Source organism: Corticium candelabrum, chromosome 12, assembly GCF_963422355.1.
Source record: "Corticium candelabrum chromosome 12, ooCorCand1.1, whole genome shotgun sequence".
NCBI classification, from domain to species: domain Eukaryota; kingdom Metazoa; phylum Porifera; class Homoscleromorpha; order Homosclerophorida; family Plakinidae; genus Corticium; species Corticium candelabrum.
Window position 1 is genome coordinate 190,001 of NC_085096.1, and position 26,769 is coordinate 216,769.

A 26,769-nucleotide genomic window follows, 5' to 3' on the forward strand; every position below is an offset into this window, starting at 1 on the left:
TACTTCATCATCAATACTTGATAGATCTAAGCCCTTTGCTTCCAGTGGAGCACGGAACTGACAAATGATGTGAGCCACAGCAGAGCTGATCCCTCTACAAATAGCATCATCGTCATTGTTTCCCAGCCACGTTTGAGTATCTAGTTAAACTAGGATGGATCGGAGCATGTTGGTGTCAGACCATTCAAGTCGTTCACGTATTTCACAATCTAGTCTACTGAGATCAGCTAGTACTTCCTTCTTGCAAGCTATCATGACTGTTTCTCTGTAGTGACGGAGCTGAAAGCCTTGGTAGCTCACATTGTCACCTTCAAAATGGAGCTGCTGGCTGAGACGCTTTTAGTTGCAGGCCATTCCTCAGGAGGGGATAGAACTAAGTTGCTTCAGCAATGCGCTTAAAAGCTGTGCTTGATGGCATGGGCCACATCAACACCATCCTCTTGCAATGACAAGCTCAACACAGCTGGTGGTGTAAGGATGTCAATGTACAGGGAGCATCCAAGCAGAATGCGGACTTCTGTCCATCTTAACAAGTAGCCTTTCAGCCTTTGTTTGTCAAAACTCCTAAGGGATTTGTCCTCTTGAAGATGTGTCAAATGTGACATGTATGCACCATACCTATCCTGGATTCACTGCAGGGCTTTCCGCTTGTGAGCTATCCACCTGCTAGTTAGCGAGCGTCACTCTAACAAGTGTTTACGCCTGTGTAGGTCGTATATCTCTGCAATGGCTACTGATATCTACTACCCTAGTTGCATGATGTAAGCAGTGGTCGAATATTGGGACCTTTGAACATTGTTAGTTTCAGAATAGAAGGTCAAAAAGCTAGAATGCACGCTCTACTTGAGGCATACTTGTGTGTAAGAAGATGTTAGAGTACGCAAAGGCCGTTACTAAAGATCTTAGAGGGTCACTAAATAAAACATCTGGTGAAATCGCAGTCTCATTAGCACTTCCTGTGTAAAAGGTCAACAAAACTGAAGAGTAGTTGCACATAAGTTGCTAGACTAGAGTAGATAATGAGCACAGCAGTAAGGTGCTCTCTTTAGTTCATATTGCAACAAAATACACCTTGTAACATAATTACAGATAAGACAATAACAACCTAATATTATTAGTGGTTACAGCAACTTAGATATGCTATGCACATGTCATCATCACTTTCTGCTATATCATATGACACCTTCTGAGAACAATTTCATGCAAAAGGAACAGCCCCATGCTATGACAACCTCAGCTCAACACAATTAGACATTGATCGGCCAATGTCAGGCTTTAAGAAATATTATGTCGGCCAAACATCACATTTAGTCAGCTGTTGGCCGATAGCCGGCAGTTATATTGGTCTCTGCACTGTCTGTCTCACTTACTGGCTGTCTGTCTGTCTGCATTGACTGGTTGTCTGGCTGGCTGGCTGTCAGTAAGTCTGTCTATCTGTTTGTTTCACTAACTGTCTGTTTGTTTCACTAACTGTCTGTTTGTCTCACTCACTGTCTGTCTGTCTGTTTGTCTGTCTGTCTGTTTGTGTCATCTGCCTGTCTGATTGTTTGCAGTCTGTTTGTCTGTCTGGCTGTTTGTCTCACTTACTCTTTTTGTGTTTAGGTTCCTGCAGTACGATCTCGGAGAAAGCGTTCGCTATCAGCCGAAACCTGGTTGGAACACAAGCCTGCTTCTAGCCTCAAAACGGGTGACTAACCAATCATTGCATCTTCCACCCACACACATCTCATACTACATCCATTAGTCAATAGTTTACCTTCATATCTCCAATACACATTTGTACAATACAGTAACACTATTGGGTATGGCTGTTGTGTTTGCTGTAGACACGGTTCTACAGCCTCAACTGAAAAAGAAGAAAACAGTGCAAACGCCAAAGCTAAAGCATTTGAGGGAAGAAACTGGAGGCTGTTCGAAATATGTGTTGACTCATCAAGAGCAGGACTCACAGGGAGAAGTGGAAACGCGTCTATATAAAGTAAAGATGACAAGTGACGGACAGACAGACAGACAACAGACAGAAAGGTGGACAGATAGTCAGACAAACAGACAGAACGGTGGACAGGCAAACACACAGACAGAAAGGTGGACGGACAGACAGAAAGGTGGACAGACAAACAGACAGACAGACAGAAAAGTGGACAGACAAACAGACAGACAAACAGACAGAAAGATGGACAGACAGACAAACGGACAGAAAGATGGACAGACAGACAAACAGACAGAAAGGTGGACAGACAGTCAAACAGACAGAAAGGTGGACAGACAGTCAAACAGACAGAAAGGTGGACAGATAGACAGACAGACACACAGACAGACAGACAGAAAAGTGGACAGACAGACAAACAGACAGAAAGGTGGACAAACAGACAGACAGAAAGGTGGACAGACAGACAGACAAACACACAGCAAGACAAACGAACAAATAGACTGACGAAACGACTCTTTAGAAAGATGCTCAATACTACAAGTCATATCGTCATTCCAGGGCGAAGTCTGGAAAACTCGTGGTGGCGGAGCTGCCATGCAGTTTACTGACATCGAAAAGCTGAAGTCCGAGGATCCGATCGCAACAGAAATGTGAGACGAACAAACAGAGCTAGAACACAGTTTTACATCACGTTACTGACGATCTCATATTGTGATACAGAAGAGAGAGGCGCAGCCATTCTGCACCCCCTAGCTGCAGTTCGGAGTCAGAGTTGAGCGTTGACTGTGCGAGTGACACAACAGACGTTGGAACAAGGGTATGACACTCACTCACTAGCCACACCCACGCATTTATCAAACTTGTCACACCCACGCATTTATCAAACTTCTGTCTTTCAGTGTGGGTATGGCATCGAAGGTCGTGCAGGATCAGTACCCGGATATACGAATGCGTACGCAGAGAGATCGCCTGGAAAGTAGGTCACACTGTGATGCGACTAATCGTGACGTCGCAATCGTTCTGTGATCGTAGGAAATCGAAATGAAGACGAGTCGGTACGTGTTGGTAGAGAAATTAGAGGCAGACTGTCTGGCTGTTGATTAGATGCTAGAAGATGTGCTTATTGTATTTGGTGGAGATACTGATGAGCTCTAGATATTAGTATGTATACACACAAGGCAATAAACTAGTAATTCGTTAGCAATCAAATCGTGGGGCATTAATTATTATTGATCATTAATTATGCATAACATTAGTAGACAAGCTGCCTCACCTGCCACTACACTTAGTAGTTGATTGTCATACCTATTGCCTCTGCTTGTTTCATTCAAAAACTAAAATTCAATTTCAGGTGAAACAGGCCGGGAAGCAGTAAAACTGAAATAATTAATTGAGAGGTTAACTAAAGTTAATTAATTAATTAATTTTAATTTATCTCTCAAATTGGTTTTTGTTTCAAGAACTCGTTTCTGTGTATGTGTACACCTTCCGAGTCTGGTCTCTCTCGTGTATCAGTTGTGCATGCCAAACTGTGCCTCACGTTCACAACTGGCAGCACACAATTTCAATAAGTCATTTGCTGTGTGTGTGTGTGTGTGTGTGTGTGTGTGTGTGTGTGTGTGTGTGTGTGTGTGTGTGTGTGTGTGTGTGTGCAACAAACATAATACCCACAGCGTACACAAATATTCCAAAATACCCACAAAATCAAATTTAAAAATTATTTATTTCAGTTAATCTCTCAACAAATATATTTATTATTTATTTACTTATTTATCTATTCTATTTAATCTCTCAACATAGTCAGACCCCATTCCTGTATCCCGACCAAGTCTGGTCCCACATCATCATCATGCATACCAAAACTGCATCTCACTCTCACAACAGACACCAAACACACAATTTCAATGAGTCCTCCATTCTCATAAAGCGCAATAAAACTCAATACGTCCGCGGACTTCAATCAAACCACACCATACAACCAACCAAAATTTAAAAAAAATTGAAGCGATAACCTTCGCACTGCAATTATGTCAGAATTTCTACATGAAAATCTTGCCCACCAAGCAAACTAGCAGCAGAACAAACACGAGACGGTAACAAGAAGTCTCCACAAGAGCAGAACACCTCGGAAAATGCGCCACGCAAGCCTTTTCGACGCGCTCTAAATCGGTTGAGGCGCATTCGCTGTCGGTTTCAACACATTGGCATGTCTTCATCTCGTTTGCTGATTGATCTTGAATGTAAGTACAATATGCATTGTTGCACTCTTCGCTGCATTTGTTGCCTGACTCGTGTATGATTGAGCCACACCATCCCTGGTAGGCGCGCCGTTTCGTACGGCATGTAACGTTGTCGGAGCACTTGGACACGGCGGCGTCACAGTTCACTGCGTGGCTTAGTGGTAAGGTGAAGAGAGAGATGGTGAGACAGGTGGAGATAGTGGAGGGTGACATGACAACAGAAGTGTTGCAGTCAGGGACTCCGGGCATCCGGGAGATGATAATTAGTGGTGGGTGTGTTGGTGTGTGTGTGTGCGTGTGTGTGTATGTGTGTGTGTGTGTGTGTGTGTGTGTGTGTGTGTGTGTGTGTGTGTGTGTGTGTGTGTGTGTGTCTGTGTCTGTGTCTGTGTCTGTGTGTGTGTGTGTCTGTGTCTGTGTCTGTGTCTGTGTTTGTGTGTCTGTGTGTGTGTCTGTGTCTGTGTCTGTGTCTGTGTCTGTGTCTGTGTGTGTGTGTGTGTGTGTGTGTGTGTGTGTGTGTGTGTGTGTGTGTTGGTGTGTTGGTGTGTTGGTGTGCATGTGTTGGTGTGAGTGTGTGCGTGCGTGTCTGTGTGTGTGTGTGTGTCTGTGTCTGTGTCTGTCTGTGTCTGTCTGTCTGTCTGTCTGTCTGTCTGTCTGTCTGTCTTGTGTGTGTGTGTGTGTGTGTGTGTGTGTGTGTGTGTGTGTGTGTGTGTGTGTGTGTGTGTTGGTGTGTTGGTGTGTTGGTTTGCATGTGTTGGTGTGAGTGTGTGCGTGCGTGTCTGTGTCTGTGTGTCTGTGTCTGTGTGTGTGTGTGTGTGTGTGTGTGTGTGTGTGTGTGTGTGTGTGTGTGTGTGTGTGTGTCTGTGTGTGTGTCTGTGTGTGTGTGTGTGTGTGTGTGTGTGTGTGTGTGTGTGTGTGTGTGTGTGTGTGTGTGTGTGTGTGTGTGTCTGTGTCTGTGTCTGTGTCTGTGTGTGTGTCTGTGTGTGTGTGTGTGTGTGTGTGTGTGTGTGTGTGTGTGTGTGTGTGTGTGTGTGTGTGTTGGTGTGCATGTGTTGGTGTGCATGTGTTGGTGTGAGTGTGTGTGTGTGTGTGTGTGTGTGTGTGTGTGTGTGTGTGTGTGTGTGTGTGTGTGTGTGTGCGCGCGCGCGTGTTGCCCAGAAGTATGACCCAGTGGGAAAGGGTCTGGCTGCGCTAGACTACATCCAGTCTACCAGAGCCATAATGGAAACACAGTCTACATCCGTTATAACCTATATAGTTAATTAGTAGATTTTGGAACAGACTTTAAACGCATGCTTTACAGACATAACTCGCTTTCTCACTTTCAGGTCACAGACAAAGCCAGTAGCAGTTCACATGCTCCCAAGAGTGACACATAAAGTTTTAGACAAAATCTCAAACAGTCATGACGCTATATTTCCTAGCGCCTACTAGAACGCTCTCTGTCAAATGTCCTAATTATAACATTCTAATAGTGCACTCTACTCTACTAGAAAAATCTTGAGAATCTAGAAGATGAGCATTCCCACCAGCAAAAGGAAAGTGAATATAAAACTGCATGGAAGAGCCTGAGCATCAGAAGTACCAGTTGCGAGTTCCTTTCGGTCGCTGCTGCTAGCAGTCGTCGTCGTTGGTGTCATGATATCACACACATTCCCCACACTCTCCACCTCCTTTGATATGCAGTCACTGCTGTCACACTGGCATGTCCGTAGATTACTTGTGCTTGCTGACGCATCTTGTACCAACGCGAGATAAGCTCCTCGACAAGTTGTACTGCATTCCTTGGTTGTCCCCTGTATGAGCGAGTTACAAGTAGCATGATACTGTAAACGACTCGTGCGACAGGATGTGGCACTTGAGCACGCAGAAGTGGCGTCTGTACAATTCATTGCTCCGCCTGCTGACGCAGAGAGAAGAAGAAGAAAAGCAGTGACGACGTACCGGCTGACGATAGAAAGGCACATGATCGTCACTGACTGTAATGTACGATCGCGAGCAAGCCAGGCTACGGCGCGCTTGGTGTGAAAACGTGGGTGTGGCCAACAGGAACCGGATATCTCCGGGAAGTGAACAACTTGGCTACGTTGGGTCGCAGAGATGTAGCGGCTATCATGTGCCTAGAAAAGTGAGTGAGTCAAATTAGACAATGGGTGAGGAAATGAGACAAGATACCCACAAGACATATGACGTTAGATAGAAAGGGTTCGTACGTGTCAACGGATCTGCACTACAAAGAGTGGTCCGGCAGAATTATTTTGGGAAGTTGTGTCACACACAGGAAGTGCAAGCTCTTACGTATGCAGAACTATTGTTAAAAGTCGCTAATGGTTTTTGCTTCGGGGTTCAAATCGGTACGTGCCCACTAGTCTAATTTTTTTAGACTATTTCTAGTAAGGGGTGATGAGTTTTGGTTTCTCAAGATGCCAGTACTTTCTTATGCCCTATTATCTCTATTATCTCTATTGAGTCACACTTGTTGTATAGCTGCAGTATGTTTGCACTAGTTGGTGGTAATATTTTATTTTAATTAAAGGGTAACTGACATGAAAAAATCAAAAATTATTTTATTGCATTTTCCGTTAGTTCTTAACGTTCGTATGCCCAAAAATTAAAAGTTTAATTTTTGAAGCTATATTTGTGAAGATATTGAGGCGCAAAGTTGCCTCCGGGTGTTTAGTAGGCGTACACCCGCGTGACATCACGAGAGAAACGGACGTGGCTAGAGCGCATGCTGGCAATAGTAAAGTCCTACAAGAAAGTAAACGTCTGGTTGTCTGCTGGCTGCAGCAATGCGCTCAGAAAGGAAGTGTGGCTTTGATTCGCTTCTCCAACAATGCCAACATGTGAAAGTAATGGGCAACGCGAGTGAAACAAGCGAGAAATCGGTGGGATGGGCCAACCACACCTTCAGACCCGTCTGGTGCGTATTCTCAGCCGGAATGTTTCGAAACGGAGGATTACGTTAGTAGGAGGCTTTGGGGTTTACCTCAAGGTAAAAGGAGACTGAAGCCTGGAGCAGCAAGCTGCGTTGGCGATCTAAACTAGACGAAGCCATTGCAACGTGACAATGTGAGAAAGTCAACAAATAGAGAAGAGGAGAAAAGGCTGAAAGAACGAATAAGAAATGAAGGGTAAGTCCTGTAAAATTCTACGATCGGTAGAGTTTCTTGTGACTAATTTCTACCTACTGCTAGAGCGTGAAAGTAAGTTTGAACCGAAGAGATGAGCTTCTCTTGATGTTGGTGTGAATTACGTCGACAATGCTGAAGAATCTGATCAGTGTCCTGGTGTTAGTCCTGGACTCCAGTACGTAGCATTCGCAGGTATATGAGTGCACTTTTTTATTCCTTACTGTTGGTTGCAATGCAGTTGTTGTTGTTGTTATTGTTGTTGGTAGTGGTGGTGTGTTTCTGGTTGTTTAGAATTACTGTCTATGTACTTACAATGTCTTGGCAAAATTTCTCTTTATTTTCTGTTGTACTTCACACAGTAGCTTTGTTATTTAAAAATGCTAGCACACATGCAATACAATATCAAGTTATTTATAAAAGTAATGTTGCTTTTACAGATTGTTGTTGGCTGCTTTGTATAAAATGGAAATTCCACGAGGTCACAATTTAGACGTCAGAAGGCACTATGAGACATTATAGAGTATCTCTAGTAAAAGAAAGCCATCGATAATTATATGGTTAGGTTTTTTCATGTGAAACATAATTGTCACTGGAACTACCAGTGAATGGTGTTATTTTTGTTTGTAGGTTGTGAGAGTTGATTGAAACTTCTAAAGATTGTAATCAATTATCAACAATCCTCCCACCCATCCTTTTACAGCAGTTTCCAACATCCTCATAAATTAGAGTCGGGTTAATTAATTAAGAGAGATTTCATAATCTTGTTTGCTCTGACCATGGGTAATTGACTAATTCTCAAATATTCGTTTGTTTAAAATGAAAAAAGGTGAGAAGAAGCCTGGATTTCTGATATCAATTCATGATTCAATTAATTAGTGAGTATGGATGACAGTACAACTCATGTTCTCTTCAAACCAGATCCAGAACACGGAGTCTTGTGAGTTGATGATTTCTACATGACTTACCCTTCATTTCTCACGCTTTCTTTCAGCCTTTCGCCCCTTCTGTATTTGTTGACTTTCTCACATTGTCACGCTGCAATCCTCTCAATGGCTTCCTAGTACACAAATCAACAGCGCGGCTTGATGCTTCAGGCTTCAGTCTCCTTTTACCTTGGGTAATAGCCCAAAGCCTCACAGTAACTGACTCACTAACGTTATCCTCCGTTTCGAAACATTCCGGCTGAGATTACGCACTAGTCGGGTCTGAACGTGCGGTTGGCCCATATCCCACCGATTTCTCGCTTGTTTTCTCGCGCTGCTCATTTCTTCGATATCTTGGTATTACTGGAGAAGCGAATCAAAGCCATGCTTTCTTTCTGAGCACATTACTGCAGCCAGCAGGCAACCAGAGGTGTACTATCTCGTCAGACATTTTCTATTGCCAGCATGCGCTCTAAGCCACTTTCGTTTCTCTTGTGACGTCACGACCGGTACTCTTACGCCTCGATATCTTCACGAATGTAGCTACAAAACTTAAACTTTTAATTTTGGGGGCATAAGAACAGTAAGAACAAACGAAAAATGCAATAAAATAATGTTTGATTGTTTCATGTCAGTTACCCTTTAATTAGTATGACTAATATTACGTGTTATCGTTAGATGCTTGAGAGTACTGCCGCATCAGATAGCGCGTCATAATTGTCTGCACACGAGCTTTTCATAATACTCATATCAGATAGCAGCGCGTTATTGTCTGCACATCAACTTTTTATTTTTTCATAATTATCTAACACTTACAGTGCAATTGTACATGGCATGAGTAAATGTTTACTAGCTAGATAGGCTATGGTAGCAGTCGTCACCACCTTACTGTTGTAAAATGCTTTATCTGAGATGACAAGGCAATCTAATAAATGAGGTGTATCTAGAAGAGGGATACGAAGGACTCCAAGAAGGCTTGCAATTAGTGAGAGATTCAATCCGGATGAGGTTAGGAAACTGGTCTGTAGAAGCATCAAACGGTACTGAAGCTACAGACACTAGATATGAATAGAGCAATGCACTCTGCAAACAGTTTGGTTAGGACTCATTGTAAATAGAGGTAAGTGGATGTCAAATAGGAACTTATTTGTATGCATGGGCTTATAAGGATATGAAGAAATGAGTTAGTTAGTTTTTTAATTGCTGTCTAGCGTACTTTCTTTTAAATTAATTACTATCGATCTAGTCTATAGTTTGAAACTGCACAACTTGATTATTACATCTCTAGCTGTTACCAGGTAATGTGCTTGTGTACATAGTCTAGTATATTGGAATACAGTACATGTTTCATCATTCATTATAAGCAGCTTGTTGGCGTCCTGATTTGTGCTATTTAGGTGCCCTAGAGTAGAAACTCTAGACTCTGTTGTGTGGTTTGTGTGTGCTAGACTCTGTTGTGTGGTTTGTGGACGTCTGCTGTGGTGTCGACATACTGGATCCATGCACTGGGTTTGTCTAAACAATTTGCTTGAATATTGGGACCCTAACTGGTTAACTAAGTATGGCATTAGGTCTTATCTACATAAGACTACATATGCACAAGGTGGACCATCCATGGAGTAGGCATAAAAGGTTTTTGTGACCTACATCAGTCTTCATCTAACCAAGTAGAACAACTCCAACTGTATGCAATCATGTCACTAATAGAACATGCACTATCCATCATTAACAGCATGAAACCAGGTCACTAACAGCGACTATTACTTCTCTACAAGGTCTAGAACAGCATCAGCAAAACAGATCCAACAGCAAGTGACAAAAGAACGAGTGGCACATTTACCACCACACCCGTCCCTCCTCCAATATCTCCTGTAGTAGTAGCAATGGTGGGTGTATGGGCAGCAGGAGGGGGTGCTGTCACATCACAGTGTTCAAAGACTGGCCGATATCTCATCACATTCTGGCAAGCAAACGAGTCTCTGTCTGCACAGGAACACGTCAAGACAGTTTGATCAGAGGGACTTGTAGCCAATTCATGTAGGCTCGACCGACAGTCGGTAGTACAAGACGTGGACAAGTCAGTAGCACCTTGAGCATCAAAGAATCTACTGCAGTTTTGTCCAAACACTCGTAATAGTGAACTCCCACACTGTGCACCAAGGTACTGCACACACAGTTGTTGGAGTCCTTCACATGAGGTGGGTGGGTATGAGCCAGGTGTAGTAACTTGACAAAAAGTGAATAGCTTCTGGTATATTGAAATTGTATTGCACATGGAAGAGCGAGAATCCATGCATCTGCAGCTCAGTATATCACTAGCATATGCAACATTCTCCACCAAACTCTTCAGTCCAGTTGCACACGTTGCAGGGCAAACAGTTTGATTGGCCTGCTGCCTGATCGACGCACTGCACGACCCGTTCACCAACGTGAACGCACTTCCACACGTTCCAGAGTCGTTAACAAAACATTTCTCATAGAAAGCCTCACAAGTCCCAATGGAAGGCGTGGCATCTGTCGGTAGCAACATGCTTCCATTGCACACGCGAAACAAGTTCGTCTCACTCGCATTGCACTTTGCATCACCATCACAAGAACAACCATACATCCTTCTACCAATAGAATGCTGCAGCAATGCGGAGTACGTCTGTTTGCAGGTCTGCGAGCAGTTCAAGCCGGAGAAAGCATGCGAGCACGCACCTTCGAGCGACACATTCAGCGCAGGGCAAGTCTGATCGAGCAGACACAACCATCTAATAAACTTACAAGAACTAGACGAAACCGTCACCGAACCATTTGCAACAGGCGGAGGCGTCGGAAAAACACCTCCAAAACAGTTGCCCAAGAGATTGTTGGTAAACGATGTACAAGTTTGCCCAAAATTTCCCTTTCCACAGTCGCATCGGTAATATCTCCGGCCGATCACGTTGCTCAGTAGTTTATAGTAGCTCACCCTGCAGGTTTCCCTGCATCCTACACTATGATCCGTATACTCCTGCCCGCAGTCTCGCAGATAAGCATCCTGGAATGGCTTACACGCCTCGTCTCTATTGCATTCTGCCTGCACGTCTTGACACATGGCCCTTTCACTGCTCGCCAGGCGAGACAACAACAAGAGAGTAATAAACGCTGCGACGCACGCCATGATTACCAGAACAATGTCTGCTGTATGTTATGATTATGATTACGTAACACGTGTGCGCATGTTTATTTCCTTGATAGCACGCCCACTTAACAGGCGCCGACGCTCGCGTGCTCCCACAGTCGTAGGCCTTCCAGTGGTGCAGCGCATGGCAATTGTAATGGTAGAGAGAATGAGATCACGGATGGTTGGCGGGAAACCGGCGGACGTCCTGCCTTGTACTAACATTTTCTTGTGCTGTCGGCTCCACCCTTCTTATCGCGAGGAATGGAGGTGGAGCTAACATTCCGTAAACATACACAACCGTGCACGTGTCTCTTGACAGGTTATGATAACACGTGCATCATGTCATGACTCTGTACTGTACCACTGCACTGCACAGACCTCACCGACTTATTATCAGGGATGTAACCTTTTTTCTAAGAATGACCAAACTGTGGCACATCAACTTTGCTAATGTTGCCACTTATTAATATTAATATTTGTAATACGTCAGTAAATTAGTATGACGTCATATACACAGTTTAACACTTCCAACTCCTTCTTTCTTTACTACATACATACATACACCCACATACACCCACCCACCACACACTTACTACACAGTACAGTAGTAGGTAGTTACGGTATGTAGATACCTACCTACCTATGTACGTACAACTATGCTGCAAACACACGGGACACAACTGACCAACACACAAAACATCAGGGCAACAGCAGACGACTACAAGGTGTGATTAAGTTTGAGATTTACAGACTAACAGCAACTTACAGATTAACAGCAACGCGGTAATAAGGTGTGAGTCTGTGACTATTACCATATTTAGCTATGAAAATCATTATAACATTTTTAGTTGTAATTGAGATATCATTACACACACACACACACACACACACACACACACACACACACACACACACACACACACACACACACACACACACACACACACACCACACCACACCACACCACACACACACACACACACACACACACACACACACACACACACACACACACACACACACACACACACACACACACACACACACACCACACCACACACACACACACACACACACACACACACACACACACACACACACACACACACACACACACACACACACACACACACACACACACACACACACACATGTACTGTACAGTACAGGACCCAGGCACTCATGATCAGACCTGCACTGTACTGTACTGTACTGTACTGTACTGTATCAACCGAGCGACTAATGAAGACCCTGAGAAGCCGTTAGGTGACCTGCAGATATAGAATGATGAAACACTAAAGTGCTAAACTAAAGGTAACGATGCAGCTGCTACTGGCATCTGCTAGTTAATTAACATAAAGAGCGTGAGAAGAGGGTTAGACCCATTAACTGGCACGTGCTATTGTTGACATCTGGCACGTTAATAAATAAAATTTATTATTAGCACTAGCGATAACAATGAACGCATGCGCTACATTCTGATCGTTTAGTACAGTAACCGTTGAGCATGCGCGCCTCTGGTTTATTACAAAGACACTATCTAAATACCTACATGTACTGTACATGAATGTATAGGTACATATGTAGCAAAAGTAATTAAGTAATACTTGCAGCCTGATGTTAGTACGTTCTTACACTTACGCAAATTTTTTAGTAAATAGCTATGTTATCTATCTATTGGTGGATCGGTACCACTTGTAAATTGGGGGTCCGGGCTTCCTTGCACCGTTGCCATGGAAGCGACAACCACATCAGATCACTCGAGTCTTGTGTGAATATGTTAACGTAACTTTCATCAAAATTTTGTAAATGTAATTAGTAGTGTTTGCCGTTGAGAACGTTGACGGTGTGACTAGAGGCTATAACGCTGTCTAGATCGATGAGCAGGCCTGTCAATTTTTTACCCTGACGTTGCCATTGATTTACAAAATCTGTAATGCTCGTGTCTTTATGTTTTATTGACTTTATTTATCAGAGTCAGTCCATAGGCGGGATAGAGGGGAGGGATTCTAGGAGTCAGGACCCCTCCTCTTCAACGACACGCCTACCGCAGCCAAAATGTTTGTTGTGTATTAAAATATTAGAAAATCTCTTTGCCTCTAGTTTACTTTTCCGAAGTTGTGAATTGAACATCATTCCCCACATGGCATTGTATGGGTGACAGTACGGTGTGGGACTAACAAAGTGAACGTACTGTACCCTAGTGTTTTGATGGATGGTTAGTTCGTTCAATTCTAAACTTATATGCCTATAATTATCTAATGAATATGCAAGGAAATTAACCATAATACAGTTCCGTAAGCTACTATAATTTAGCTGCTATGGGGCTTGGCTAGTTATACTACTGGACTCCCTCTTTCGAAGAATTCTGTACCCGCGTCTGCAGAGTGACACCAGTGCTTCATGCAGCCACAAACAGCTAATAAATTTGAATTTGCAAATGACAGCTAATTAGAACAGGCAGTCCACGAACAAGTTACCAAGTAGTTTGCAAGAAAACTCATCTACCAAATAATGTTTCAATAAAAGACTCGGTTTACAGCATCAGCAGAACGTGACCAATAACAACAGAGACAATAACGGATAGCACATGTTCCGCCACTTTTGCACTTCCTCCAGGGCTGCCCTTAGTAGGTAGAGTGTTAGTATTACTTGTAGGTGAGCTGGTAGCAACAGGAGGAGCTGGTGTCACGCCACAATGGTTGAAGACAGCGCGTTGTTTCGTCACATTCAGACAGACACTTGATCCACTGTCTGCACAGGAGCAAGTCAGGACGGTGCCATGCGAACTTGCTGCCAATGTTTGCAGGCTCGATTGACAGTCATCAGTACATGGCAGTGACAAGTTAGCAGCACCTTGAGCATTCAAATAGCTGCAGTTTCCTTCGAACACTTGTTGTTGCAAGCTCGCACATTGTGCGCCAAGTTGTTGGATACATACTTGGTGGAGACCTTCACAGGAATCTCTTGGAAATTGTGTAGGTGTAGATGTGACAACAGCAGGAGGCAAGGTGATTTCAAGGCAGTCTAGAAATTCTCTTTGGTATGCCAAAATGTCACGACATATCGAATTGGTGGCATTTTTACAGCTGCACGTCAGGATTTCTCTTGCATACGGAATGGTCAACAGCAGATTCTGCATTTCATTAACACAATCTGCTCTGCACGTTTCGTTGCATAATCCATTGAGCCTCAAAAAATACAATCCACACGTTCCGTAGTTATATGTATAACACTTTTCCTGAAAAGCCTCGCAAGTACCGGGTGGGTTAGAAGTAGGGATAACGACTGTCGGTGGTGCTACCGGGATACTTCCGTTATAGCAAGTGCCATAGAAGTTCGCCAAACTGGCGCTACAATCTGAAGCATCTCCGCACGAGCAGCCTAAAAACTGACTTCCAACCGGATGGCGCAGCAACTCATAGAAAGACTGGTTACACTGCGAAGAACAGCGGACACCGAGTAAAGCAGTCGAGCAAGACTGGATGTAATTCATGTAACGCGGTTTGCATGTTGGGTTGTATCCACACGATGATGTAACAGAGCTGCAAGACTGAACAACGACAGTAGAGGCAGAGCCAGACACGACGGGTGGAGGTGTTGGCGCAACACCTCCGAAGCAATTGCTCAAAAGGTTGTTGGTGAACGACTGGCAGGTAGCACTCAAAGCACCCGTACCGCAGTTGCATTGATAGAAATCTCTTCCTATCGCATTGCCCAACAACTTGTGGTAGCTGTCCTTGCAGGTTTGCGTACATGTAACACCAACACGTTGCAACATCGACGAACAGTCACGCAGGTAGTCATTTTGTAGAGGATTACACGCACCATCGGCAGCGCAGGTTGTTTGCACGGCTAAACAATTGAGTGACTCGCTGGCTACCTCTCTAGACAGTAGGAAAACAGCAAACGTCAGTAGTGACACCATCATTGATCAATAGCAATGCGCGAGTGTCAGCTATAGCATTTGCGTATGATCTAGTGTCTATATCTTTGGACCACGCCTAGTCAATCAACCATATTCAAGGACACAGTCTACTCAACAAACATCGAATTGCATGACAACATCGCGTCTGTACACCATCCGATAATGACACTCCCTTTATCTAGATGTCTAGGCAGCAGGTAAACATGACAAGTTGAACACGACTAGCAAATCAATCTAGATCTAGCCGGCGAATCCTTTTATTACACGAGTCTACGCATAGATGTGTGTATAGCCGAAATTGATTAGATTAAACTTAATCAATCAATGAGCAACCTGTCAAGGTTGATTGACGTCAGCTTAGCTAGAAGCTCGCATATTAGAACTAAGTTGATATCGGTTATTCTACTGTACTTGAGGTAGACTATCTATACAGGCAGCCCTCACTATACAATCTTCCATCTGTAAAGTCGTGCATAGACATGTACATGTATGTGCATAGTCTGAGTTTCCTGGAACAATTGAAGTCACTAGAAACGTACGGTACCACCATATTTAGATGGTCAAACTTGAAAGTCTAGTCTTTCTAGCAAGTTACTTACAGAGAGTCGCACTGTTTATACCTCTAACTAGGCTTGCCAGTATACCGTCAGTTGAAAACTTCAAAGTTTACGAAACGTCACTGTAAAGCATTCGTACAGCACTTCGAAACTGACGCATAGCTCTTCTTTTTGCTTTGCTGCAGAAAACAAGAGAAACAATATCAACTATTTTCTGTAGTAGAGTCTAGAGAACTGGCTTGAAATAACTGTACCAATACGATCTAGAATCGCAATAACTCTTCAACTTATTTTCTCCGCAGCAATTTTAGTATGCATTTTGTATACGGTAGGACCATTAGTAATCCACTTGACTGCTGGATCTTCCAGTGATTTCCTAGAATCTAGCTAATGCAATTACACAAAGTTACTATGCACGATATCCACGCATGGCCGTAGGTGCGAGCACGGCTTTAAATACACGGTACTGCATGTACCAAATTTCTCACCGATTTCGTTACCTAAAGACAAATACACGCAGTAGCGTCTGTTGTGCGTAGACAAACGGTCCAAAATAGTCACTTTCTTTTTCCTTTTTCCGTTTGTTAGTTAGATCTTCTCGATAATTTGTTGAACTTCTCGTGAAGTTGTACCGGAATTCGGTAGCTTGAAACGCGGTACCGCTTCGTCTCTGATTGTTTGCCAACTGAGAGTCCGTAGCTATATACTGCAGTTTCCAGCTTTCTTTCTCTGTTTGTACGTAACGTCACTTCTCTGCACGTTCAGATGAGAGAATGATGCTGACCGCGTGCCTACCGCAACATGCTGAAAATCTATTTAGTAGATGTAATGAGACACAATGGGCTGACAATCGGTAACACATTGGCGCTCTAGCTAGAAAGTGCTAGTGTCGACGTTTTATATTTCTGTTACCTTTTCTCTAGGCTTTGGCTCTGCCAATCAGAAGACAACGGCATGCATTTTTCTCATTGCCTCCGAAGTTCGCAGATGGTCGCGTGCGTTTCATCTTGCTAGACGGCTTTCTTGTCTAGAGATGTTTTTATCGTACGAACAGTGAAGTCATGCATCTACTGGTACGTACACGTAACTCGTTCTAGGTGGATATTCAGCTGTGTTTATAATTATTGTGTCCGCTAACTAGAGTGTTTTAGCTAACTAATTCTAAGTATAATTTGTACCGTTTCCTCACTGTATCATGAGAAGACGGGGATAGAGTAGATCAAGTAGACTGGTATTTGCAAGGTTGCCCCTGCTGGATTCCCCAAGGACTACAGAGTCCGGGCTATGGGGTGCATCATAGCAGAAATTGAAGTCTTGAAAGAGGCGGCGGAAACTCGGAGGGGGAAACTTTGTAACAGGCTGCCGCTATTTTGATTTTTTAAATTAGGGTTGGTTTGCATTCCGGGAAACTGCGCAGCTTTAGTGCGCAGCCGAAATAGCGAGGTCCGGTGATCGAGGGAGTTCGCAGAGCGAATTTTTTTGGGCGCGGATACGTAAAGGATACATCGAGCTCTTTTCTTACGACATTCAAGGGCAGGTTAGACAGTGAAGCAGTACTTATGCACACGTACATGAGACTCAATCTGCACTCCATCACGTGCCTACTTCTTTTTCAATGCATCTAGGTCCGCTAGACACCTAAACAGGCAAGATTGTACGAGACTGACCTTTCCCAAAGTGAGTCCAGAGAAGGGCCAGCTCATCACTGTGCCCAAAGCCACTCACTCTAGCGACCCACACAGTAGCCCAATGATGCCCAGTGAGTCTGCCTGCAGAAATCTGGCTGGAAGAATCAATGAGCAGGCTGGAGACAACACTCAAGCCGGTGCATTCCTATTTGGCGTATTCAATCTTGAAGGAATTAGAGAGTTCCAAGCAATACATGAAGCCAAATCCATTGCCTCCCAGGTATATGTACGTGAATTTTACTAATTAACCGGATTTCGCTAAAGCACACTTGAAGCAGTATGCAAGAGTTACTAAATGCAACATTGTACACACACAACTACAAACTGGTTTTTATTTGACTTGCTACTCAGTACTGATATGCCACAGATTGTTATCAGTGCTCAGTATACACTAGCTTATTATACATGTGGTGTGTGTGTGTGTGTGTGTGTGTGTGTGTGTGTGTGTGTGTGTGTGTGTGTGTGTGTGTGTGTGTGTTGTGTGTGTGTGTGTGTGTGTGTGTGTGTGTGTGTGTGTGTGTGTGTGTGTGTGTGTGTGTGTGTGTGTGTGTGTATTTATATTATTATATCCAACCGGTAATGACTATAACTGGTTAGAATTGAATTATACAGCATCGTAAACTGGTAAACAAATGTCACAGCTGTTGCACTAGCAGCTTGAATAGTGGTGTGATTTTGCTGGACACTACTTTGACATGCCATTCATTGATCCAACCTTCCAAATATAAGCAATCTTCTTCACACGTCCTACACACAATGCAAAATATTAAGCATAGCATTTCTTTGGTAAAATTTTTCATTTAATTAATCAATTAATTAAAAGACTGTACAGTACATGAACTGGTTACTTGTACAGTGTAATGACATGGACCACACTCGCTGAACCATTGATTTTCAAGGGACCAATATATATGGACATTTGTTGCTGTCCAGAACACCACAGAAAAGTGTAGCTGCACCATTTTTGCAGCACTGGCTGTTAAAGGCAAAACATACATAGACGCCTGCACTGGAACATGTACAAAAACCTTTTCTTGCTAAAGTTTCACTGATAAAACAGTTTTACTTATTCTCCAATAACTGATAATCTAGACCAATACAAGCCGATACTGATCGATACACGTAGCCAATCCAATATTTCACGATTATCTGTAATATTGACAACTTAATTAGTTAACATTGAGTCATATTTGTGGTATCGTAGGTCTTGTACCCTGCCACAAGAAATAAACTTATTCCAAAAATTACAGACGCAAATTGCAGTCCTCTCTCAAGTGAAAGTGTTCCTAGAATGAGATCTCTTCTTTAGCTTCAAATTCATCACGAGGCGACCCTCACACGCCAACCATACCTCTACACATGCACATCCTCATTCTGTATTATTGGCTGCAACCAAACCATGTATCGTATGCATGTAAAGTATATGTAAAGAACGTATAGCATACCTCACTTTTCCAACATTTATTTAATACTTAATTTTAAAGATTGAGAAATTTTTTGAATAATCTGAGGTGTGTTGGGTTTGATAGTTTATGCAACATGTAAAATTATACCTAAAATCATATTTGTCTGTAAATCTACAGTTTGATAATGATTTCTACAGCCTACATTGATTGATTTATACAGTCTATTTATATATAGTCAATATGATCTTATACGGCCAGTCAATATTGATTGATGTACACAGTCAATATTGGTTGATATATAGTAAGACTATTATTGCTCGCTCCTTCATTTTAGTTCTCGTTTGAATTCCTTGTTATCTACAAGCAGTGCATTCCAAATAATTTCACTGGTTGCATCATGGGGTTTTATCCATAAAAAGTCTATGTCCACACTAAAGAACAAGATCACCAAAATAATCCATGTTTCCACATAGACGTCTTGCTGCTTCTTGACTAACTTGAAATAGAGAATGTCAGTCTTCGAAACAAGGTTAAGCTCAACAGTATTGCTAATGTATATATCAATCAATATTTACTGTACAGTATACATCAATCAATATTGCCTGTATACAATAATATTGACTATATATAAATTGGCGGTATAAATCAATCAATGTAGGCTGTATAAATCATTATCAAACTGTAAATTAACAGACAAATGATTGAAACTAAATTTTAGATGTTGAATTAATTAACTATCAAACCCAGCACACACCAGCACACGTCAAATTATTCTAAAAATTTCTCTAAATTCTTTAAATTAAATATTAAGCAAATGTTGATAAAACCAAGGTATACATGCTAGCATTGCTTACACACAAATGTTTAGAATATCAATCTTGCTAAGTGAATCCTTGCCCAAAATCTATTTATTTATTTGAAACGTACCAAGAATTTTTTCAACTGCGGCTCTAAAACTCAATTGCTATACTCAATTCCTGATTTATGTGGTTAGCAGACCATTCCCATGCCAAACTGCACGCAGAAGAAGATGCTCCTAAAGCACACGTCAGATGTCATCCCTTTACAACTCCAACTGACACAAGAGACGAGTTCTCATTACTGATAGTTAGCCAAGCAACACACAAGAGTGATTCTCACGGAAATTTGGTGTCTCTGTGTCCTGTGCTTGAACCAAGTTGGTAGAAGCACGAACAGACGGTCTGACAGCAACTGAAACAAAATACAAAATGTAGATCTTTACTGTGGAGGGATGGAGGGATTGTACAGGATTAGTGTCTTCTTTCATTCATGAATCTGTCAGCCAATCAACTGTCTGTCTGTCTGTCTGTCCATCAGTCTGTTTGTATCTCCATCTCTTTGTCTGTCCTCTGTCTGTCTGTCCATTGTTTGTCCATCTTTCTGTCTGTTTGTCTACTTGTCTGTCCATTGTCTGTCTGTCTGTCTGTCCATCAGTCTGTTTGTATCTCCATCTCTTTGTCTGTCCTCTGTCTGTCTGTCCATTGTTTGTCTATCTTTCTGTCTGTTTGTCTACTTGTCTGTCCATTGTCTGTCTGTCTGTAAGTCTGCCCATTGTCTGTCCGTCGGTCTGTTTGTCTGTTCATCTGTCTGTATGTATGTATGTCCATCTCTCTGTCTGTCCTTCTCTCCATCTGTCTGTCTGTCCATTGTCTATCCATCCATCCAAACATCTATAGATAAGTGCTATTTTGTCCGTCCCGTCCGTACGTGGAAGTTGCATAATGGTGTACAGACAGGAAGTAGAGTCAGGACAGGGTGGAGGCTAGTCACTTTGATTCTCCATTTGTCTGTCTGTCTGTCTGTCTGTCTGTCCATCTGCCTGTCTGTGTGTCTATCCATCTGTCTGTCTGTGTGCCTGTCTATCTCTCTGTCTGTGAGTCTGTCCATCTGTCTGTATGAGTCTGTCCATCTGTCCGTCTCTGTGTCTGTCTGTCTGTACATCTGTCTGTCTGTACATCTGTGTGTATGTCCATCTGTCCGTCTATCCATCTGTCTGTGACAGTGTCAGTCTATCCGTTGTCTGGTTATCCATCACTCTATCAGCAAACACGTGCTACACGATCCAGTCACTACAATCTGTACCCAATGCTGCTGCTTTGTCCTCCACAACAGCCGACTTCTCATCCTTCACGTTCACCACTCCTCATTGCTGTTGATCCCCATCGGCTGTCACACCTCCCAGTCCCTCCTTGACTTCATTCACCAATTTCACACTCACAGCAGTTGAAGTGGTTATCGGTTGTTGAACAGCAAAGACATTAGATTACTGGGAGTCAACTTTGACAATTCAAATGAGAAAGAATCTAGACAATCAACACAATTCCCACACGATCAAAACACACACACACACACACACACACACACACACACACACACACACACAGACAAACAGAAAGACAGACAGACACCGATAAACACTATTACATGATCTAGTTGCAAGAGGGTAACACTTCTAGAATTTCTAAATCAATGAACATAATGCTGAAGATCTTTGTCATATAAGAAAGTCCTCTACTCTACATTGTTCATGACAGACACACACACACACACACACACACACACACACACACACACACACACACACACACACACACACACACACACACACACACATGCGCATGCTCGGTATGCACAAACCCTACAATTAGCCTACATATCCTAGAATAATCATAACATTAAAGCACGGTGTGTTATTGCTAGGTGCATCAGGAGAAAGAGTGGTTTGATGAGACATGCCAACTTCCAAGCACTCTGAATATTCAACATCCTAATAGTGATACCATTCAACAGTTCAGAGACATACTGCTCAATCAGCCACCATTGGCTATAGCATGTCAAAGCATTAGCACCCATCAGTTTTCAAAGTTGGCATGCACAAGATGGCTGACAGATGACCTTCTTGATAGTTTGTCCAGACTTGTCAACAACTCATCAAATGACTGTATGTCGCTTGTGTTGTCTGAATACAACAAAAGATGTATGACAAACTATGTTTCTACTGCACTAAACGGCAGAAGTAGCATTCGCTTGCTTTTCTTCATTGTAAATGTCAGCATTGATCCACTGTCTGGCACTGCTTTTGCTTCTAACAAAATCCTTGGAGGCAATCACTGGACTGTGCTTGTTACAGACGTATCAACCAACTTGTCCTACTATGGCGATTCCCTTGGCTATCCAGTGCTCCCCAACCTCCTTTTGGAATGTAAGCAGACATTCTCTGAACTGCAAAAAATATTGGGAGAGCAGATTGGAATACCTCAAAGCATCTTCAACTTGCACAGGCCCACTTTTGACAGAAATGGCAAACATGCTTGCTCCCGCGAATGCTGCAATTACCCAGTGCAAACAGATTCATCATCTTGTGGTGTGATTGCATTCATGTTCGTTGCTACTGTGTCATTTGGTCCAAATGAAGTTTGGCCGTATGTTCGCCTTCCACAAATTCAATGCCATCCTCTAAAATCTTTACTTCGTATTTACCACCAGCCAAGTGCATATGCTCATTACTTACGGACTGTCTTGGCAGTTTGGTTAGTCAGAGGCAAGATTGACATTCAAAATGTTGTCAGCAGTTTAGCGTTTGACAACAAGAAGACACTTCCTAAGCCTTCGCAGGAAAACAGAAACAGCCGATTACTCAGCCTTAGCTTGAAAAAGAAGCAGGTGAGCTCTGATGTACTGGGACTTCTTCAGGCTGCAGCAACAGCAACTAACCATCCAAAAGTAGATGTGCCTGGCAGACTGTCAATCACACATTCACATGCCAGGGACAGTGATAAGACAGAAGCCTACCAATCTGCAACGGGCCTCTTGTCTAAAGAACCAAACAACCAAGATACTATGTTGTGTGATAAAATCACACCTGTTGAAAGTCCTCTGCAAAGCCCCCTTCCTAGCAACATCATTAGCGTTAGTGACCAAGCCAGGCTGAAAACAAACCCACCAATAGAAGTGAACCTTGGTTTACCTCAGGATATAGCTTACCTATTCCCTGCAAACTACAGCTACCTTGTTGTTGAGCACAGCAAGAAAGAGCAAGATGCTTTCTTGGAAGCAGAGTCCTACAACTTTACACTAACAGTATGGACAAATGCAAACACTCCTCAAGCAGCAGTGCAATGGATAGAAGACTTTGAAAAAATCTCAAAAACAACATACAGAGTAACAAGAGGAGTCAAACCATCAGGTCAAAGAGTTCTGTTTAAAACAGTGCGACACTGTCACCACCAGCAAAAGAAACTAACTAAAACCCAAGAGAAAATGAAGTCCCAAATTCCACCATCACGTATGTTCAAGAGCACCAGAATGAAGAAAACAAAGTGTCCAAGTACCTTGAGAGTGCGAGTCTATTCTAGCCTAGTCTTGGTTATTGCCAACCATCCTAGCAAAGCATGTCTGATTGACATGCAGTATAGCCACAACCACCCTGTAAATAGTGCACATGCACTTAGTTGCAGGCCTGTTGCTAATTGCGCCAAAGAGGAGTACAACAATTTGTTGGAGTCAGGATACTCAGCAGCCAGAGCTCGACATGAATATGTTAACAGACTACAGCTAAAATTTGGCACTTCAGATGTTGAAGTTGCACTTGCTGATCGGTCCATCAACCCCAACTGCCAGGATGTCCAACGCTTGTTTCAAAAATGGAGACAGAAGTGTGTTGGCCCTGAAAATGGCAAATTAATGTTTGAGCGTCTATCGCTAGAAGTAAACCAATTTAATGAAGCCCATAGCTCAGAAAACGGCAGAGCGTTTCTTCAACTTTATCAGTCAGCTGAGGAGACCAAAGAAGCAATGGCTCCTGAACATCCACCAAAAGTTAAAAAAGTCACTCACAATGTTCCATTCCTTTTAGCAGTTGTCACACCCTTAATGGCGAGAGCTCACAAACTATTGTACCAAAGCAGTGAAATGGTCTACTGCGATTCTACAGCCAGCTTAGACAACTTAAACACTGCAGTGTTTGTACTCAGCTGTAGCACTGTTGCAGGAGCTGTACCGTTAGGGTGTGTGATGGCTTCAAGTGAAGATGTAGAGACTCTTACAGCTGCGTTTAAAGCACTTGTCAGCATCCTACCTGACTATGCCTTTTTTGGAAGAGGCAAAATTGCAGGGCCGTTAACAATTTTAACTGATGACTCTGCAAGTGAACGAAGAGCACTCCAGATAGTATGGCCAAAAGCACAACTGCATCTTTGTGTGTTCCATTTCCTCCAAAGCATGTGGCGTTGGCTGTGGAGTGATAAGTCCAGGGTAACAGGAAACGACAGGGTAACTTGTATGCTGCTCATAAAATGCCTTCTGTACTCATCTTCAGAGCAAGCCCTAATGAATGTAAAAGCTGAAATTGAAAGCAGTCAATTTCCTGTTTTCAAAAAACGGATAGACAGTTACTGGCAGCGAAAAGAAGAATGGGCTTTATGCTTCCGGACACAATTCCCAACACGAGGAAACTACACGAATAATTATTCTGAAGCAAGCATAAGAATAATCAAAGACATTCTGTTTCAAAGGCAGAAGGCCTGGAATGCTGTACAGTTATTCCAAATGGTGCATATAACAATGGAGTTGTATTATCAGCGCCCGCTTACTTTCACTGGCAAGTAACAGACTTGATCACTTCGTGTCATTAAAATATACATTAGCTGGTGTGAAGCTTGGTGGCACTTCCTTCGATGATGTAATAGCCACAGAAGAAGACCCTGATGTATACATGGTTAGAAGCCACACAGATCCACACAACCACTGGATAGTAGACTTGCAACTAGGGGAATGCTCTTGCCCGGTAGGATACAATGGAACACCATGTAAACACCAGCTCGTTGCAGCAACAAAATACATGAAGTCCACCATCAACAAGATTCCAACTGATTCCCCAAAAGGACGCCAGCTCCTTGCAGGCATAGCTCTTGAAAAAGATTGCCAACCCATTAGCTTCTACAGCAGTCTTCACCAAAAGTCAGATGAAGAGTACTTGCAGTCCCTCTCTGTTGATATTCAATGGCATAATGAAGACATACGGCATTCTTTCAAAGAATCGGCCATGCTGGATGATGATCTGTTCCAACAGAAAAGGCAGAAAACAACCATGAAAGAGACTGAAATACTCAGTAGTGGTGAAGACAAGAATCAGACAATCGAGACAGTCAAAACAAGTCTCAATGAAGTCATGGTTGACCTAGAAACTGGACTTGCCCCCAACATGACAAATAATGATGGGTATCTGATAGCTGTTAAAAAGTTTTGTGAAAACTACTGGAAATGTCGAGGAAAATCAACACATCCACCGACCAAGCAGCAGCGTTTGGTTTCAGCATTACACACTTTTGGCAGTCATACAGGGATAACAAAGCACAGGCAAAGAATTCAGGTGCAGCCTACAGCCCTCAGCAGACGAAAACATGTAAAAAATTCAAGCTCTGTTCCTGCAAAAGCTGGCCGCCCCAGTGTGTTTAATAGTAGGAGAGCAACTCACACAACTCCTTCTGTCAGTAGGTATGTGATGCCGAAGCGAATACAAAAGATAAAGAGACAGCACAGTCTGTCCGCCAGTATTCGGTAGAACAGCAAAAATGCTTGACAGACTTTATTATAAACTTTATACTTAGAAGCATGTTTACTATAGATACACAATGTAAGGTATAGATTACGTGTAAGCCCATGCAATGTTCCTAAAGAGCTAAAAAGTTAATCTATGTCTACGTGACTATACGTACCGTAGTCTAGCTACTAGTAGTCTGCATATTTTAATAGATAGCTAACTGTATTACGTGTACACCAGTTTGAAGAGGTCTCTGGTTGAACAGCTGAAAGTTGGAACAGCTCCTTTTGCGATGCAAGTGCACTGACGCAGATTTCTGCTGAATTATGAACTAAGAAAAATAAGTTATCACAACGTAAGGTAGACGAAACGTCTAGCCTACCTGCTATAGCTACTTTGTGCGCATGTGCTTTGATGGCCCCCGAGTTCGAACATTACGACGCAGCTACCGCTTCAGCAACGTCAATGGTGTGGCGTCGCAAGGTGCGCAGTAGTCAACGAACGCAAACAACAATACAACCATGTCACGTTCCTTCTGCCAACATCACGTGCAGATTACAGCGTATACGGGACGTTTATCCGGGCACTAAAGAAAGTGGGCCCCGCTTCGCAGAAAGTGTTCCTGCGTACGGATGAGTGCTTCGTAATCTGTTAGAACACAATCGACGACAGCGTCCACTGCCTTTAATTAATTAACGCCAAAGAATCTCACAAAACACCTATAGCTAGTCTCTCGAATGTTGCAGGACGGAAATAAATCGCACGAAAAGATGGTCAGTCTGTAGACAGTCTGAAAGTAGCACGACCGTTTCCACCGTTCTTAGAGCGACGGAAACAACAGAGAGACCCATTTGCGGGAACGTGATTACGTCAGTAATGCTCACGTGATCTGATGGCGCGCAAAGAAATGTTTCACTTGGCGGACGAAATTCTTGAAACGGCCCCGGCTGTTCTATGTTTTAAACGTTCTGAACGTACATCTTTCGGGTTTGCTCCGAGATAGTATATATTTCATTAGCGAAGCGAAGACGGAGCCAGCAGCTAGCGCATATCTCCGGAATGCTCCTTTAATCTGTGAGGTAGCCAGAGCAGCATGCACACAAATGATCACAACAGTGTATATCAAGCGAGTCAACTGCAACCCCATTCATGATCACTAGGATTTCTACTTGCAAACAATCATCATCCAGGATTGGAAGGCCAGGCCATAGCCCCAATCCCGATATTGGAGGAGGCCCTCCTGGCCCGGTTCCGCC

The 26,769-nt window shown here is 43.0% G+C and overlaps 3 protein-coding genes and 3 long non-coding RNA genes across 7 annotated transcripts in view; 2 read left to right on the top strand and 4 right to left on the bottom strand.

Moving 5' to 3' along the window:
- LOC134187905 (kinesin-like protein KIF23) overlaps positions 1-3,139 on the top strand; it is a 13,899-nt gene extending 10,760 nt beyond the window's left edge. For both annotated transcript variants that reach the window (XM_062656080.1, XM_062656081.1), the window contains 6 exons: positions 1,603-1,687; positions 1,827-1,978; positions 2,489-2,580; positions 2,651-2,747; positions 2,830-2,906; positions 2,963-3,139. In XM_062656080.1, coding sequence (XP_062512064.1) covers positions 1,603-1,687; positions 1,827-1,978; positions 2,489-2,580; positions 2,651-2,747; positions 2,830-2,906; positions 2,963-2,975 — 516 coding nt within the window. In that variant the 3' untranslated portion in view covers positions 2,976-3,139. The remainder of the gene's footprint in view (positions 1-1,602; positions 1,688-1,826; positions 1,979-2,488; positions 2,581-2,650; positions 2,748-2,829; positions 2,907-2,962) is intronic.
- A 3,802-nt stretch (positions 3,140-6,941) lies between these two features.
- On the top strand, positions 6,942-8,200 carry LOC134188191 (uncharacterized). The gene is made up of 4 exons (XR_009971288.1): positions 6,942-7,301; positions 7,365-7,493; positions 7,739-7,858; positions 7,929-8,200. It is a non-coding gene; the product is annotated as an uncharacterized LOC134188191 (long non-coding RNA).
- Positions 8,201-9,850: 1,650 nt separating this feature from the next.
- Positions 9,851-11,383, bottom strand: LOC134187915 (uncharacterized). The gene has a single exon (XM_062656091.1). The coding sequence runs from the start codon at positions 11,367-11,369 to the stop codon at positions 10,002-10,004; it is 1,368 nt and encodes a 455-aa protein (XP_062512075.1). The 5' UTR covers positions 11,370-11,383; the 3' UTR covers positions 9,851-10,001.
- Positions 11,384-13,786: 2,403 nt separating this feature from the next.
- Positions 13,787-15,216, bottom strand: LOC134188211 (uncharacterized). Its single transcript, XM_062656409.1, has one exon. It carries the CDS (start codon positions 15,151-15,153, stop codon positions 13,909-13,911), a length of 1,245 nt encoding a protein of 414 aa, XP_062512393.1. The 5' UTR covers positions 15,154-15,216; the 3' UTR covers positions 13,787-13,908.
- Positions 15,217-15,847: 631 nt separating this feature from the next.
- Positions 15,848-16,606, bottom strand: LOC134188396 (uncharacterized). The gene is made up of 3 exons (XR_009971329.1): positions 16,346-16,606; positions 16,112-16,244; positions 15,848-16,036 (listed from the first exon to the last, which is right to left on the bottom strand). It is a non-coding gene; the product is annotated as an uncharacterized LOC134188396 (long non-coding RNA).
- A 1,438-nt stretch (positions 16,607-18,044) lies between these two features.
- LOC134188027 (uncharacterized) lies at positions 18,045-26,355 on the bottom strand. Its single transcript, XR_009971235.1, has 6 exons — positions 25,896-26,355; positions 25,743-25,844; positions 21,055-21,275; positions 20,092-20,163; positions 19,879-20,026; positions 18,045-18,292 (listed from the first exon to the last, which is right to left on the bottom strand). It is a non-coding gene; the product is annotated as an uncharacterized LOC134188027 (long non-coding RNA).
- Between the last annotated feature and the right edge of the window lie 414 nt (positions 26,356-26,769).

What these genes read in the sequence shown, in the direction of transcription:
- LOC134188211 (XM_062656409.1), bottom strand. Translation starts at nt 15,153, where the DNA reads ATGTTGCAACGTGTTGGTGTTACATGTACGCAAACCTGCAAGGACAGC.
- LOC134187915 (XM_062656091.1), bottom strand. Translation starts at nt 11,369, where the DNA reads ATGGCGTGCGTCGCAGCGTTTATTACTCTCTTGTTGTTGTCTCGCCTG.